Source organism: Pinus tabuliformis, chromosome Q (assembly GCF_031772625.1).
Source record: "Pinus tabuliformis cultivar Carrire ecotype Pingquan chromosome Q, CPIR1, whole genome shotgun sequence".
In the NCBI taxonomy this organism is placed as follows: Eukaryota; Viridiplantae; Streptophyta; class Pinopsida; order Pinales; family Pinaceae; genus Pinus; species Pinus tabuliformis.
Genome location: NC_142296.1, coordinates 1,227,733 through 1,242,652, shown reverse-complemented (window position 1 = coordinate 1,242,652; position 14,920 = coordinate 1,227,733). Strand labels below are relative to the sequence as shown.

At 34.2% G+C, this 14,920-nt stretch overlaps 1 protein-coding gene across 2 annotated transcripts; it reads right to left on the bottom strand.

Annotated features, from left to right (window-relative positions):
- Positions 1-11,234: 11,234 nt before the first annotated feature.
- Positions 11,235-12,234, bottom strand: LOC149217965 (uncharacterized). 2 transcript variants are annotated; one of them, XM_089382322.1, is made up of 3 exons: positions 11,994-12,234; positions 11,730-11,835; positions 11,235-11,617 (listed from the first exon to the last, which is right to left on the bottom strand). In XM_089382322.1, exons 1-3 carry the CDS (start codon positions 12,066-12,068, stop codon positions 11,439-11,441), a joined length of 360 nt encoding a protein of 119 aa, XP_089238448.1. In that variant the 5' UTR covers positions 12,069-12,234; the 3' UTR covers positions 11,235-11,438. The 2 variants fall into 2 exon arrangements, with proteins under 2 accessions (XP_089238448.1, XP_089238449.1); XM_089382323.1 differs by having other exon boundaries at positions 11,730-11,829.
- Positions 12,235-14,920: the final 2,686 nt, after the last annotated feature.

Sequence of the window (14,920 nt, the reverse complement as noted above, 5' to 3'; positions counted from 1 at the left end):
TGGCTTAGGAAAATATTGGAAGATTTGCAAGTAAAACAATTACATTTGACTCCACTCATGATTAAAAACACCTCTGCAATAGAGTTGGCCAGGAACCCAAAGTTCCATAATCAAATGAAGCACATCAATACAAAAAACCATCTGATTCGACATCATGTTGAGGCCAAGACAATCTATCTACTCCATTGCTCCACTAATGAACAGATTGCAGACATCTTCACCAAAGCACTTGGAAGAGAAAAGCTTGAAAGATTCAGAACGATGCTTGGACTCACCAACATCCCTTCAGATTAGGGGGGGGGAATGTTGACACCTAATCATGGGGATTGGGTGAATAGTTGTAAATAGTGTAAATAATAAATAATGGAAAAGGAAGAGTCATCGGGAGATGAAACCCAAGAGTCACTCCCTCATGTATATAACTATGAACAATCTAAATGAATAAATAGATTTCATTTGAGGAGTTACCTCCTGGCCCGACACTTTTGGATAATGCCATCCACGATTTTTCTTCTTTGCTTCAGGGTACGAAGAGGTGCCTTGTGAATATGGGAAAACATTTTGTAGGTGTTTGGGTTGTTGGCAAGATCTACAATGAAAAATCATATTTTCATAAACCACCGACTGGGAATAAACCCTATTTCCCCATTTAATGAGGGTTTTATCCAACAAACCTTTTCTGAGGTCCACCTCAACACACATGTTAATGTATGTGTGAATTCCTTTCAAAATCATTTCTGAACCAAACTTGATGAAGCGACCTAACAAATTTCCCAAATCCTTTAAGATAGTTCGATGTGTCAAATGGATGGGCAAATTGGGAAACCTCACCCATACTGGAGTTGCTATAATTGACATAGTTAGAGGATTAAAATCCATAAACTAGAGTTGAAGGGAGGGACCATGTTGACCCCAAAAACAGGGTCCCTAATCAAAAACATTTTATCAATCCTCTATCTTTTGAAAAATAAAAATAAAAAAATCCTTTCAAGCATAAATGTATCATCATTTGGAGACCAATTCTGGTGAACCCACTCCTTTATAGTCGATGAAGAAGGCTAAAAACCATTAAAATGACAGATAAGAGCTTTTTGTTCATAATTTGCAGCTATGAAACCGGTTACAATATTTTTCACCTCAAGAGAGGGGTTTTCAGCTAACTACTCCACCATTAATGTAGATCCAAAGAGATCTTAAGGGTTTGCTGAAGGAGGCCCTAGTTTTAAAGCATCTTTAACCAATCTTGGTGGGGATAAGGTGGATGCACCTCCCCCTTTGGCTCCACCTCGAATTATTGCTACCGTGTAAATCATGACATCCTTGGAAATGTAATATTCACTTAGGAGCTTATAATCGTGAAGTTGTCGTCTTTCATGAATGAGTCGAAAGAATTCATGAGGAATGTGAATCTTCTCCTATACATTTTCACAAGTGAGAAAAAAAGATCTGAGTTTGAAACCTACAAACAAAAGGATTCCCCTTAGATTGGTTTCACTAGGATCGGGAAACTCTCCAGTTCTGAGCTCCAAATCATTGAAAACCTTGCATTTGCAAACCCTTTAGCATCAAGCATCCTTGAAACCCTAGCAAAGCAATTACAATAGTAACAATTTGATAATAACTTTAATATATAATCCTAATTAACTAATATTAACATATAAAAAATCACTATATATTATAAAAGAGGTTTGCACCTTAAGATTTGATCCCTCTCTGTGTTTAGTAGATTTAGAGTTAAGATGGATCTAAGTTAGCTTAATTATTAATTATAATTATTTATTCTATTTAATTTTATTTTATTTGAATGAGACAAAATGTTTTAATGAATAATAAGAATAATATTTTTTTAATTTATTTATTAATTTTTATTTTTGTGTAATTTACGCAGGCAAAATCTTTAGATAACAAGATAGGACTAGACAATATATCTTCCATATTGAGTTGAATAGCACCTCTAAATACAACTAATTAATAATATACAATTAAACATGCACATAATTATTATAATATTTATTTATATTTAATATTATATATATAGAAAATTAATAATATTATATATAAAATAATAATATGATATTATGATATTACTTATAACTATATATTATCTTAATTAATAAAAATATATGTTAACTATAACATACCTATAATTATGTAACAAATAGTTATAACTTAATAAAATAATGTATAGGTATAGTAAATATTATATTTATTAGATATCATTTTTGGGATTCAACTGCGTTAAGTAAGTCATTCAAACGTATGACCATTTCCATGAGAGGTAGTCGTAACTGACTAATTTCTCATGATTTTTGAATAGTTCACTTAGCACTCATTGCATCGAGTGATGCTCACAGGGGTGAAGAAGTGGGATTGAAACTAGTGAAATGTGGAGAACGAATCACATAGCATCAATCATCACTTCCGGGGCTTGCACCCGGTAACCAGGACTTCCCAGGAGGTCACCCATCCCAGAACTCCTCTGGCTCAAGCGCGCTTAACTGTGGAGTTTTTCCCCACAATCAAGCCCACTTAGCTTGCTACCCCATTTGCAAAACCTTAGCAAGTATTGTGCCTCATGAACCATTCAAGTAGAGATCCCTTGACTCTTTTTGAATTTAAGTATGGGGGATTTACGCAGTGCATTATATTAGATATCATTTTTGGGATTCAACTGCGTTAAGTAAGTCATTCAAACGTATGACCATTTCCATGAGAGGTAGTCGTAACTGACTAATTTCTCATGATTTTTGAATAGTTCACTTAGCACTCATTGCATCGGGTGATGCTCACAGGGGTGAAGAAGTGGGATTGAAACTAGTGAAATGTGGAGAACGAATCACATAGCATCAATCATCACTTCCGGGGCTTGCACCCGGTAACCAGGACTTCCCAGGAGGTCACCCATCCTAGAACTCCTCTGGCTCAAGCGCGCTTATAATTATATAATGATGGATTTCAGGCATCTATGGTTCATTTCTTTTAAGTTGAATCTCGGAGTATCCATAGTGATATTTATACTGTCAACGTTTTAAATCCCAACAGGGACCATCATCAGGACAATTACTGAATGATGATAGAAGAAGAGCTTAGTGAGAAGATAAATAGTGTTAATATATTCTGATTTCAAGGAGATGAGGTCGGCTTTAAAATTTTTAATTTGTTTTAATTTTTTATTTTATATATAATAATTACTAACCATGTTTTAAAGTTGTATTATAATCTTTATAATAAACTGTATTTTATTATTTTATTCTTATTAAAAGATCTTTTAATGAATAGTTTTTTATTTTTATTATTATTAATAGATTATGTATAATGTTATTGTAAGAAAGACAGAAAGAAAGAAATTATTTTAACGTCCACGAGGCTAAAGATAGCCTATGGGACAGATTGCTTCTTCATCTGCTTGATGTATTTGGCCCTTTTTCTGTGAAGCTTCAAAATAAATGCTCCCAGCTTCTCAACAAACCCCTCGCTAAATAGATTATCCCAAGAGCTAGCTGCCAACATATCTTCATAACTTTCCCTGTTGTATTTGAAGGCCTCACATTCTAAAATGAAATGTTTTTCTATTTCCACTTTTCCGAAAGAAAAAAAAAATGCACACCCTTTCCTCCCACACTTCCTTTGGCCTTTTCCAGTGCCCTGTTTCACAATGGAGTTGATGAGAATTAGTCGTTAACTGAGCAATAAGAATTTTGGCTCTCTAAGAGATATTGGCCTCTATGTATGCTTTTGGTTAATGATTATGAGTGGGATTAAACACTTCAATATAGTAATTTTTCTTTCTTCCTAGCTCCTTATCCCAAGTACATTTGTGGAACTTTTCCATAACAAAAGCTTTTATCTCTTTGTTGTTTATGGGACATGCATTCAAGCAAATACCCCATTTACTAAACCATTTGTTATTTTGCTGCATCCAAGTTTTTTTTCTCTTGCACAATCTATCATTAAAGACAACCTTAGGCCATCTACCCTCTTCCATTTTCTCATTTTCTTTTAAATACCTTATGACTCGCACCATAGCAATTGCTTCAATAGGAGCAGTCCCTGTTTCACTTAACAAGATATCATAAGGAACTGCACTTTTAATCTTAAATTTGTTTGTAATCAAACGCTTATGAATTTTCTCAATTTGTCTCCACTGCATGTCGAAGGTACTGCTAGCCCATAGTTCACAACCATAGAGAATCACCGGAATCACTAGAAGCCCAAAAAGGGTTTGAGTGGTCTTCCAGTCCCATAACTCTGCCTCTCTACACCTATTTTGAAAAGCATAAAATGCTTTCCAACCCCCCAAAGTTCTTTTCTTTCTACAACCATTCCAGCTTAGATTTTTGTTGAAGTCAATTCCGAGGTATTTGTAATCCATAACTTCTTCCAAAATGTTGCCTTCAAAGTAGAACTTATGCTGGTTATGTTTTCTTTTCTTAGAGAAGACCACTACTTTCGTTTTGCTTATATTGACTTGCATCCCCACACTTCTACAAAAAATGCTCAAGGGATAGTAAGTGCTCTTACAAACCAAGAGTTGATTTAGCAATCAGAATAAGGTCATCTGCATACAAAAGAAGCCTTATAACAAACTTGCACAAATAGATACCATCACCCCCTTGCGAATTTAACCACTCCTCAAGCTTGTTGATATATAAACCAAAAAGGGTAGGAGACAATGAGCAACCTTACTTGACCCTGATATCACTTCTAAAACTTTCAGAAATGCCTGTTGAAGTTCTAATTTTGACTTTCACCTCTTCATATAGCCTATGCACAACTGCTCTCAAATGTTTAGGAACCCCAAGTTCCTCCATTCTCTGCTAAAGTTTATCACTAGGAACCGAGTCAAACACTTTTCTGAAATCAACAAAGCAACAAAAGACTTCTTCCTTTTTCTCCCAAACTTTTTCAATGATGTGCCTTAAAGTTATGCAATGATCAACTGTGGAATATTTAGGTCTAAAACCTGCTTGCCCTTTAGCACGCTTATCTCTTTCTTCTGCCCACTTGCTAATTTTGGTTTCTAGTATGCTTCCAAATAGCTTTGCAAACAAAGGGTTTATCATGATGGTCCTATAATTGGAGGGATTATTGACGTCACCACTCTTGAAAAGAGGTATTACTAGACTAGTTGTCTAATCTGTGGGGAGCCCTTGTTGTATGATGTTGTTGAATATTTTTGTAATGTAAGGTGCAAGAATCTTTGAGCCCCACTTTAGATATTCTACTTGGAGTTCAGCTAAGTCTTTTGCTTTTCCAATGCCCAACTTCTTGATACCCATCTCTACCTCTTGTACCGTGAAAAGTCCAGTATCAGTGTTTACCAAGTGGGGAGGGTCAACCTTGGGAACCTGCTCATAGAGTTGTCTTGCATAGTCAAACCATTTAGAAGATGTAATATTATTTCCAATTTGTATCTTTTTCGGTTGGAGCTCCTTCCAAAATAATTTGGGATTATTTTTCCCAAGGAAGATTAGTTCTTCCCTCTTTGAAACCATGAAATCAACCTTTTTCTTGCTTAATAACTGCTTGTAAGATTTGAGCTTTATGTTATCCTTGTTTGACTCTTTCCACATTCTCCTTGTCTTTTTGCATTCCTCATCAAACCAAGCATTAATTGGAAAGCAATTTGTTTCAAACTTCCATTATAATTGTTGTTTCAGACTTCTTAAAATTAATAGATTATGCATAATGTTATTGTAATGATTAAATAGTTTAATTAATTAATGGATTCTATTTAAAAAAATAGTCATTATTATATCTTAAATTCTAATTAATTAATTAATTAGTTAATTAGTTAATAATTATGATAATTAATTTTTATTTTATTATTAATAAAAGATACATTTATTTTATTTTATTGTTATCACTAATTTTATTAGATTTAATTAATTAAATAGTTAATAGATATTATAATTAGATACTAGTTATTATTGTAAATGCTTAATAATTACTATTGATACTTAATTATTTTTTATCTTGATATAGGATAACTCTAAATTATTTTATTATAAATTAATTGATTAATAAATTAATAAATAGATATTATAATGACTAATTATTATTATTGTATGTTCATTCTAAATTGATTGGTTAGTAAACTAAAAGATTTATAATAATTAATTGTTGCTAAAATATTAATTGATACTAATAATAATAATTATTATTAAGAATCATAATAATAACTTATTCTTAACTATTTTTATTTATATTTTTATTATTTTATTTTTATTTTTATTTTTATTATGACATCAGAAGAATATAATAGGAGAGGAGCACTTACTTGATTACCTGAGATGTACTGGTGGTCCTAATCCCCTTGATTAAAGGAACCCAGCGTCCACTAATCTCGATACCATTGTCTCTGTTGAGATTCTGTGGATGTTTTATAATTTCAAGAGCCTCCCTAATCTTTTGTCTTTGGTATTGTTCTTCTCTAGTGATAATTGAGGCGCTTTCCAACAAAACCTAGTGTTTTGTTTTTGAGGAATGTTCCGCAAGGGCTGACATACGAGACCTTCCATTCTTAATATTTGCTCCATGTTCTTTTAGTCTTTTCTGCAGAGAATGCCCTATTTCACCAATGTAATTTTTTCCACAAGAACAATCAATTTTATAAATCCCTTTGTGCTGTTGTCTGTCAATATCATTCTTGATTGATCTCATACCTTGTTTAATTGTTCCAAGTGCTGAGAATTGTGTGACTATGTCTTTCCTTTTCAATATTTTTGCAATCTTATCTCTCACCCCTTGAATATATGGTAGGAAAAATCTACCACACTCAGGTAGGTCTTGGGATTTAGGTTCCTGAGATAACACTCTCCTTTTTGCTCTTTCTATAGCTTTTCTAATATCTTTTCCTTTATAACCTATACCCTTAAATATGGAAGATAAATGTCTTCTCTTCATCGAGATGCTCATAGTCAAAAATTCGAAGAGCTCTAATGGCAAGTGTTTAGGACACCAAGCTTCTAGGCCGGGTGATGGTAGGATTCAGCGTGGAGGTAGCTTTCTATGTGAGTTGATTTCTTAAAAACTTTATGTCCTAAAGAGCCATCCTCCTTCCTGATGATAAGAACGTCTAAGAATGGGATACTATTGTTTTCTTCCAGTTCCATAGTAAATTTTATTTCAGGAGAGATAGAGTTAAGGTGCATAAAGAACTTATCAAGCTTTGTCTTGCCATGAGTCCATTTTAGGTTGGTATCATCGATAAATAGTTTCCACCATGTTGGCTCCAGAGGGTATGTTTCAAGGGCTTTCTTTTCAAAGTATTCCATGTATAAGTTGGCCACAATTGGCGATAGGGGTGATCCCATTGCCACACTAGATGTCTGCTCATAATAACCTCCTTGAAATGTGAAAACTGTTGACCGCAAACAAATCTCAGCAAGTTTTGCAGTTTTTGGTTTAGTAAACTCATTTATAACTTGAATAGCTTCATCCAAGGGGATCTTGATAAATAACGATATCACGTCAAAACTTTACCAAGATGTCATCATAGTCTACCCTTTCATTTGTGATAAGCTTCAGAAATCATGAAAGTCCTTGATAATTATATAATTAATTTATTAATATTAACTATTAAATACAAATATCCCGGATGCGGGTGTTTAACAAGTCACAAGGTACGTTGGAGGCGCATCGAATGGGCAAGTGTTAGCCCAAGTGCGCCACGGGTCACCGTTCTGGGTGCGAGCTGGTCTCGCACAAGTATATTTATGGCTGCATTAACTACGTCCTACAGTCTCCTGGTTATCTGCGCTATGGCTCTCAATATGTTTGTCATTCCCGCGGCTTCGTCGCAGACCACTGTTGCCTTATGGGTTGCTGCTCTGAGTGTTTCCCTGAGCCACTCTGTTAGTGAGCTTCTGCTCGTCATTCCCTCACTCGGCTCAAGAGCATTCTCTATTCGCTTGGCTCTGGTTCCAGGTACTCACGGACTTGTCGGGGTTCCGTTTCCGCTTCTCTCTGGGCACTGGTTTCTTTGTCATTCCTCTCTGTGTATCCGCTCCTCGGACAAGCCTCTGCAAGTTATCATGCCGCGTGAAAGGCCCAGAATGGGGAGTAGGCGAGGTGGTTCCCGCGGTCGCGCCACCCATCAGCGGTCCACCCCCATCTCGGACCCTTCCTCGGATGCGTTGGAATCTGGTCGTAGCAATCCTCCAGCCACCAGAAGTGGCAGGGGTAGGGGTCGAGGGCGAGTCAGGAATGATGAATGTGAGCATAATGCTCATCCCACTGTCCGTTACCGCATCCCGTGTTCTTTAGCTAACTCATCCTTCATAGTTTCAGTTACAATTGAAAAATGTGAGAATGCCCGGGGTTCGGGAGCAGCCCATCCTGGGGTTCTAGCAGATCAGAGGACAGCAAATCCAATTGATAACCAGCGCCAGGTCAGGGGAGGCCTTTCTGTGGTGAATTCAGAAGCCAACGCAGGTCCAAGCGCGCCAGCAAGAGGAGAGCCTACAGGCTCAGAGGTCCATCAATCCGACTCTGAGGACTCACTTCAATTCGGGTGTAGGGTCGTTGAGGAGCCATACACCTCAGAGGACGATTGATCCAGCCCGTGCCTCCGTTCTTTGCAGTTTCTGAAGTAGGAGCTCGCCTCCTTTTTTGAGTCTCGATGTTAATGTATGTTTCAGGTCTCTGTCAGTTAATGTTTCGTTTATGTTTAGCGATGGATAGCTGTGGTTCAATTTTGAGTTTTATGGGAGTCAAAAATACTGCTGTAGGTCTTCTGTGTACTGAGGTCAAGCATATTTTTGTAAAATGCCAACTTCATGGCAAGACTTTTCAAGGCAGCTGCCTTGCTATAACTTTTTTGTATAAATAATAGGAGTACACTGATTGAGAAAAAAAAACTATTAAATACAAATAAATTTAATTATCCATATTTAATTTATAATTGACTTTTATTTCTATAAATTTAATTTTTATAATTATATTTAAATAAAATAAATTAATTTATTATATTCTAATACATTTATTTCAAAATATCTTATACCATAAGAGCTATAATCTTTAACTAATATAATATTATACTCAAATATTTGTTTTTACTTAAATAATCTAAAAAAACTTATTGAGAAGCCTTTGTTTATCTGAATGAAAAGAAATTCGAACAACTAAAATACCAAAGCTTCCATGTAATACAAAGTCAGAAACGTTGATTAAACGTTTTTTAAAAGGAAATTTGCAAAACACTAAATTCCGATGTATAATCTCCTCTGCATTGACGTTTGACGTGTCTTTTAAGGTACAGATATTATCAGTGTTCACGTGATAAATTCAACGTTTTTGTATGGCGCGTCTCCACACACATTCATCGTACTATTGATGACATGTGAAAGTACGTCTCCCGCATCTCTAACAGTTGTCACGTATCTTCTTCCCACAATTTCCAGGTGAGGTGGTGAGGTGTATGATAAAAGATACAAAATTCTGAAATGACTATTATAATTATTAATTTTACAGGACAAGGTTTTAAGAATATAATTCCTCCACACTTCAGATATTTTAAAGATAAAGGAAATATCGAAACTCTGGAATTTGCTAAAGCTACATGTTTTCTCTCGATTTTTTACTTCTCTAAAACGAAGTAAAAGTTTTTAAACTAGTTTGAATAAAGAACAAAACCACAGAGTTTCAATTTCCATGGGAAAGAAATTTTATTGTGAAATTGTCCATCCGATAATTCGAGTGTGAAATGTTGTTGCCAGATGGTTTGTTAAATATAGATATAAAATTTTCATGTTCTTTATTATTGTATTTTAAAACATAATGGATTATAATGTTAAATATAGATATAATTTTTTATACTTTTTATTAATGTTAAATATGGATATAATTTTTTATATTTTAGTATTATATTTTAAAATATAATGGATTTTCATTATAATTTAATGGTCAAATTAGTAATAATGACTGATATTTTATGTAGCTTGACTCATTATTTTCACTCCTGCCAGATGTCTGACCTACCTTGGGCGGCTAACATGTTTTCTTATGAATATTTATTATAATGTAATGGTCAAATTAGCAATGACGACTGATATTTCATGTCAATTGACTCATTACCCTCATTCATTCAAGGAAAACCATGGCAGGCTTTCACCACTGCCAGAAGCCTCTGGACCTTGGGCAGTTAATCTGTTTACTTAAATCTGAAAAAAGCTAGCTCTTAGCCAAAAAACAGTTTTAAGACATATTCCATGCCCAATAAACTATAATTTTTTATTATTATTAAAGCTTTCACTCCTGCCAGATGCCTCTAGACCTTGGGCAGTTAATCTATTTCCTTAAATCCAGAAAAAGCTAGCTCTTACCCAAAAAACAGTTTTAAGACATACTCCACGCCCAATAATCTATAATTTATTATTATTATTAAATTTAAATAATATAATAAACAATAATTATTATTATTAAATTTAAATAATATAATAAACAAAAATATATTAAAATAATTTGAATAAAATTCTGAAACCGTTAAATTCTTATTTTTATATTATCACTAAAATAAAAATATATATATATTTATGTACAGTTGTTATAATATCATTTTTTTTATTATCGTTATAATACCACTAATATATCTAACCATTCTCAAACTATATCTACCACTAACTTATGATAGAATATATTGAAACAAATTGAAAAGGACCAGAATTAAATATTTAAACGGTCCCTGTAATATCAATCTTCTCATAATATCATTTTTTTGATTATCATTATAATACCACTAATATATCTAACCATTCTCAAACTATATCTATCACTAACTTATGATAGAATATATTGAAATAAATTGAAAAGAACCAGAATTAAATATTTAAACGGTCCCTGTAATATCAATCTTCTCATTATTAACATGAGAATATATCTAACTACAATTATAATATCAATCTTTAAATTATTATTATAACACTAAAAATATATGAAACAATCCAGACACATTAAAAACTTACAACTCTACAGTGATAATGAATTTTTCACCAGAAACAACTTGTAAAATTTCCCATCCCTCAAATGTTTAATAAACCTCATAAAATTTTCAAAACCATTTTCAAACTCCGACACTGCCGGTCCAAACAATAGGGCAGTTCCATTTTCAAACTCCGACACTGCCAGTCCAAACAATAGGGCAGTTCCATTTTCAACCTGCAAAACCACTGAAATAACAACCCAAGAAAGCCAAAACGGTATTTCTGTTACCAAATTTGCTGTGCAACCCCAACTTAACAAAACGGTCCCTTTATTACCATATTTGCGGTACAATATATACATAAATAGAATATCTGAGAGATAAACAAGACACAGAGATGCTTAATAATAGCCATATAGTTTTAACTTTTTACAGTGTAGAACTATAGCATAAATACAAACACTGCAGTTATGATCATTAAGTATCGAAGAGTTCATCAGCTTTGAATGGGAAGATGTCAGTTCTGGGCATCAGAAGAATCTTGGCTGAGTCCTTTATGGTGTAATGGGACGGTTGCTTCTTCCAACATCTGCTGGGCTGCCACATGGCTGCAATGCTCTTCTTTTTCCCCATTTGTGTTTCTCAAATTATAGGATGAAAAGAACTCTCTGTTTTCTTTCTCCAATTCATTCCAGACTGCAAATAAGTAACCATTACAGACATAACAATGAATGAACAAAGACAGAATATGGTTTCATTTAAATGCTGCAAAGTAGCTGGAAGTGTCTACGTATAATGAAATACTTACCTGTAATGGTTATTAGTGGTTGGATATTGGCGTGTTTTGAAAGAGCGTCCACGCATTCTCTTTGGTCCATGTTGAACACCAGACATTTCTCAATCAAGTGCTGCACCTACACACTCTCTCTCCAGATTTAGCATAAATACTTCCAATACAAGATTATTAAATTCCAAACTTTAATCTAACAAACAGAAACTGAGGATTGATTATTGTTCATGGCGCTCTAAAGAATATAGTTATTAGTTATTAGTTACAGAGTCAGTCGCTCACCAGGAGAAGATATGACGACGATGAAGATGCGCCGGGGTTGTTGGTGGTATCAAATGCAGCCGCAGGTCCCGGCATTTGAACGTCCCTGAAAAGCTGCAACGCTTACTGGATCAAAATCCCGATAGCGAGTGAGAGAGAGGTGGAATGTTCTTCTTATGGAATCTGGACAGCTGGTGGAAGAAAGGTTGGATGTGGATGAAAACATGAAAACACCTGGAAATGCGAAAAAATATCTTTACATGATGATGGCTGCATGCATGACGATGACTGCTCCGTGTCTCTCTCCAATTTATTCACCCACACCTCTGCACACCCACGTGCCAAGTGAAAAGCTATTGGTTCCCATGAGATAGGATTGGATTATTCTTCCGTAAACAACTCCATCTTATCTTGTAGCTGGAGAAGTGGAAGATCAGTGTGTCACGGGTGCACACCTTGCCGTCTCGATTGGCCCTTTGCCACGCTTCTCACTCTCATTTGATCACCGATGCCACGCCCACTGGCCCCTGTTCACGCCCCTTACTTTCCTGTGTCACGCGATGCCATGCCTATTCCACACTTCCGATTTTTCCCTTACAGGTATTTGCCGGGAGATAAAAGGCCTCACTTTAGTTTATAACTGTGTTGTTGGTGTTGTTTTTTTATGTTTTTGGGGTCTGAGCAGCTTTCATGGATACATAGTCCAGTTCAGGATTGGACTGTGGGATCAAACCTCTCACTTAACTATTGGATTACATTTTTTTTTTTTTTGGGATTGCAGTGTGTTGAATTTATACCTATAATTAAAAATACATTTTAAATAACAAAAAATAATGATTTTATAGAAAATTATTTTATGTAATTTACATAAAAAAAATATGAAACTTATAATAATTAGACAAAGCCTCATGTTGTTAGAAATTTTCGGAATAGTATTGTGTAATGTATGTGATTCGTCCTCGGATGGGATATCTATTCATTCATCCTAATTCAATTAAAAGCTTGATCAAATTCATCTAATTTGTCATATTTAATTTCAAGATACTAAAAACAAATATAGATTAATGTATTTGTTATTATTTAATAATTATTAATTTTTCAATTAGTTTTTAATTATTTAATTAATGTTTAAATATTTATTAATTATTAATGATGTTCAATTTTCTACTAATTCCTTTTTCAAAAATAAATAAAATTTATTTCCTTTTTCTACTAGTTCATTTCTGGATCAACTTGATTATAAAGATTTTGGGAATTAATAAATCTTAATCCTTAATTTACTATTTTTCATGAAGTGAGTGATCAAATATTATATTTTTTTCAAAGTTCATCAAATATTATTTATTAATTTGAACTTTTGAATGCTTACATAATTAAAAAAAAATCCTATTAAAGGGCTCTCCAGCACACTCACGAGGCTTTCTTTGGTCCCTCGAAGGTCCCTGATGATGGATGGAGATCCCATCCAAAACGTTGGATGGATCATATGCATTACACAGTGTGGTAAGAATTTATTTATTTATTTATTTTTGATAACAAACATCATTTGCTTAGTGTGATATTGTGTGTATTTATATGTTTAATGATAAATATGTTAAAATTAACATAGTCATATAAGTTAAATGGTTATAAATATTGATAGGTTGGTCTTCTGCACGTAGGAATTGCATAAGCATTGCCTCTTCCTCCCTATCATTGCCTCTTCCTCAATGCCTCTTCCTCCTTATCATTGCCTCTTCCTCCCTATCTGAAATGACTTTGGTATTTTTATAGCTATATGAAATCAGGATGCTCATGCATAAGCACTGCCTTTTCCTCCCTATCTAAAATGGATTTGGTATTTTTATAGTTGTATGAAATCATGATGCTCAAGCTCTTTATGAGAATAAGTTTTACTAAAAAATTCCATACTTTTTCATATTACAACCAAGATAAAGTAAAGGCTATGATGGTTACCTTTGCACAAATTAGGGTTTATCTTCCACAAATTAGGGTTTATCAAATGACCTAACTTCTCCTTTTTTTCCATTTTCTTGTTATTTACTAGTGTGACATGCATTTGATGCCAAAAAGGGCATGCGTAGAAGGATTTAATCAAATCCAACTCACACAAACCTATTGCAGCTCAAGTAGTAGCAACATATCTCACCAAGGTTCGAGCAAAAAGGTGGAAGCTATAACCTCAATGGATTTGAGCATCAACACATTGGTAGCAAAGAAACAAATCCTCAAACAACAACAAAGTACCTCTATTTAGAAGAGAGTGAATTCTCTCTCGGTCTCTACCTATATCACCTCTTAAGTACTCTATGTTTAATACTCATGCCCACAAATCCATGGGTTGTAGCAAGGCTCTCATCCTAATTTTGACTTGCCCTACAAAGGAGAAACCATAAACACTAAAAGTAAATAAGGACACGTAGATTATGAAGCCTTTCTAGAAACCCAAAGGTTGACCAGTCGAATCTCTAAATAAGTTCAATTTATTAACTATCACAAATTGTGATAATGCAATCTCTCTGTGAGACTTGCATGGAATTGAGATACCCAGTGATCCATAAACTATTGTGGAAATTCCAATGGACAGTTCATCACAACGAGTCTGATAAATTATACTTAAAAATCATAAATTTACACTATGAGGGTTTCGTTCTCTTTAGATTTATGAATTTGTATATTATTGTTTATTGTATATGCTTGAAAATTAAAAGTTATGCCAACAATAGAGAATAGCGAAATAAAAAATCACAAACCACATTTGACACAAGATATATTGTGGGAAGCCCTTTCGAGAGAAAACCTAGCTAGAAGGTGAGGTCACTTTGCTTTCTTTCTCTGAATAGAAAATCGTTGCAAGCACAAAGACGTAAGTCATGTGTCCCATGGGCTACTACAGTGGACAAATCATCTTCGTGTGCTCTCTCCCCATCCCTCTTAGCTACTCTGTT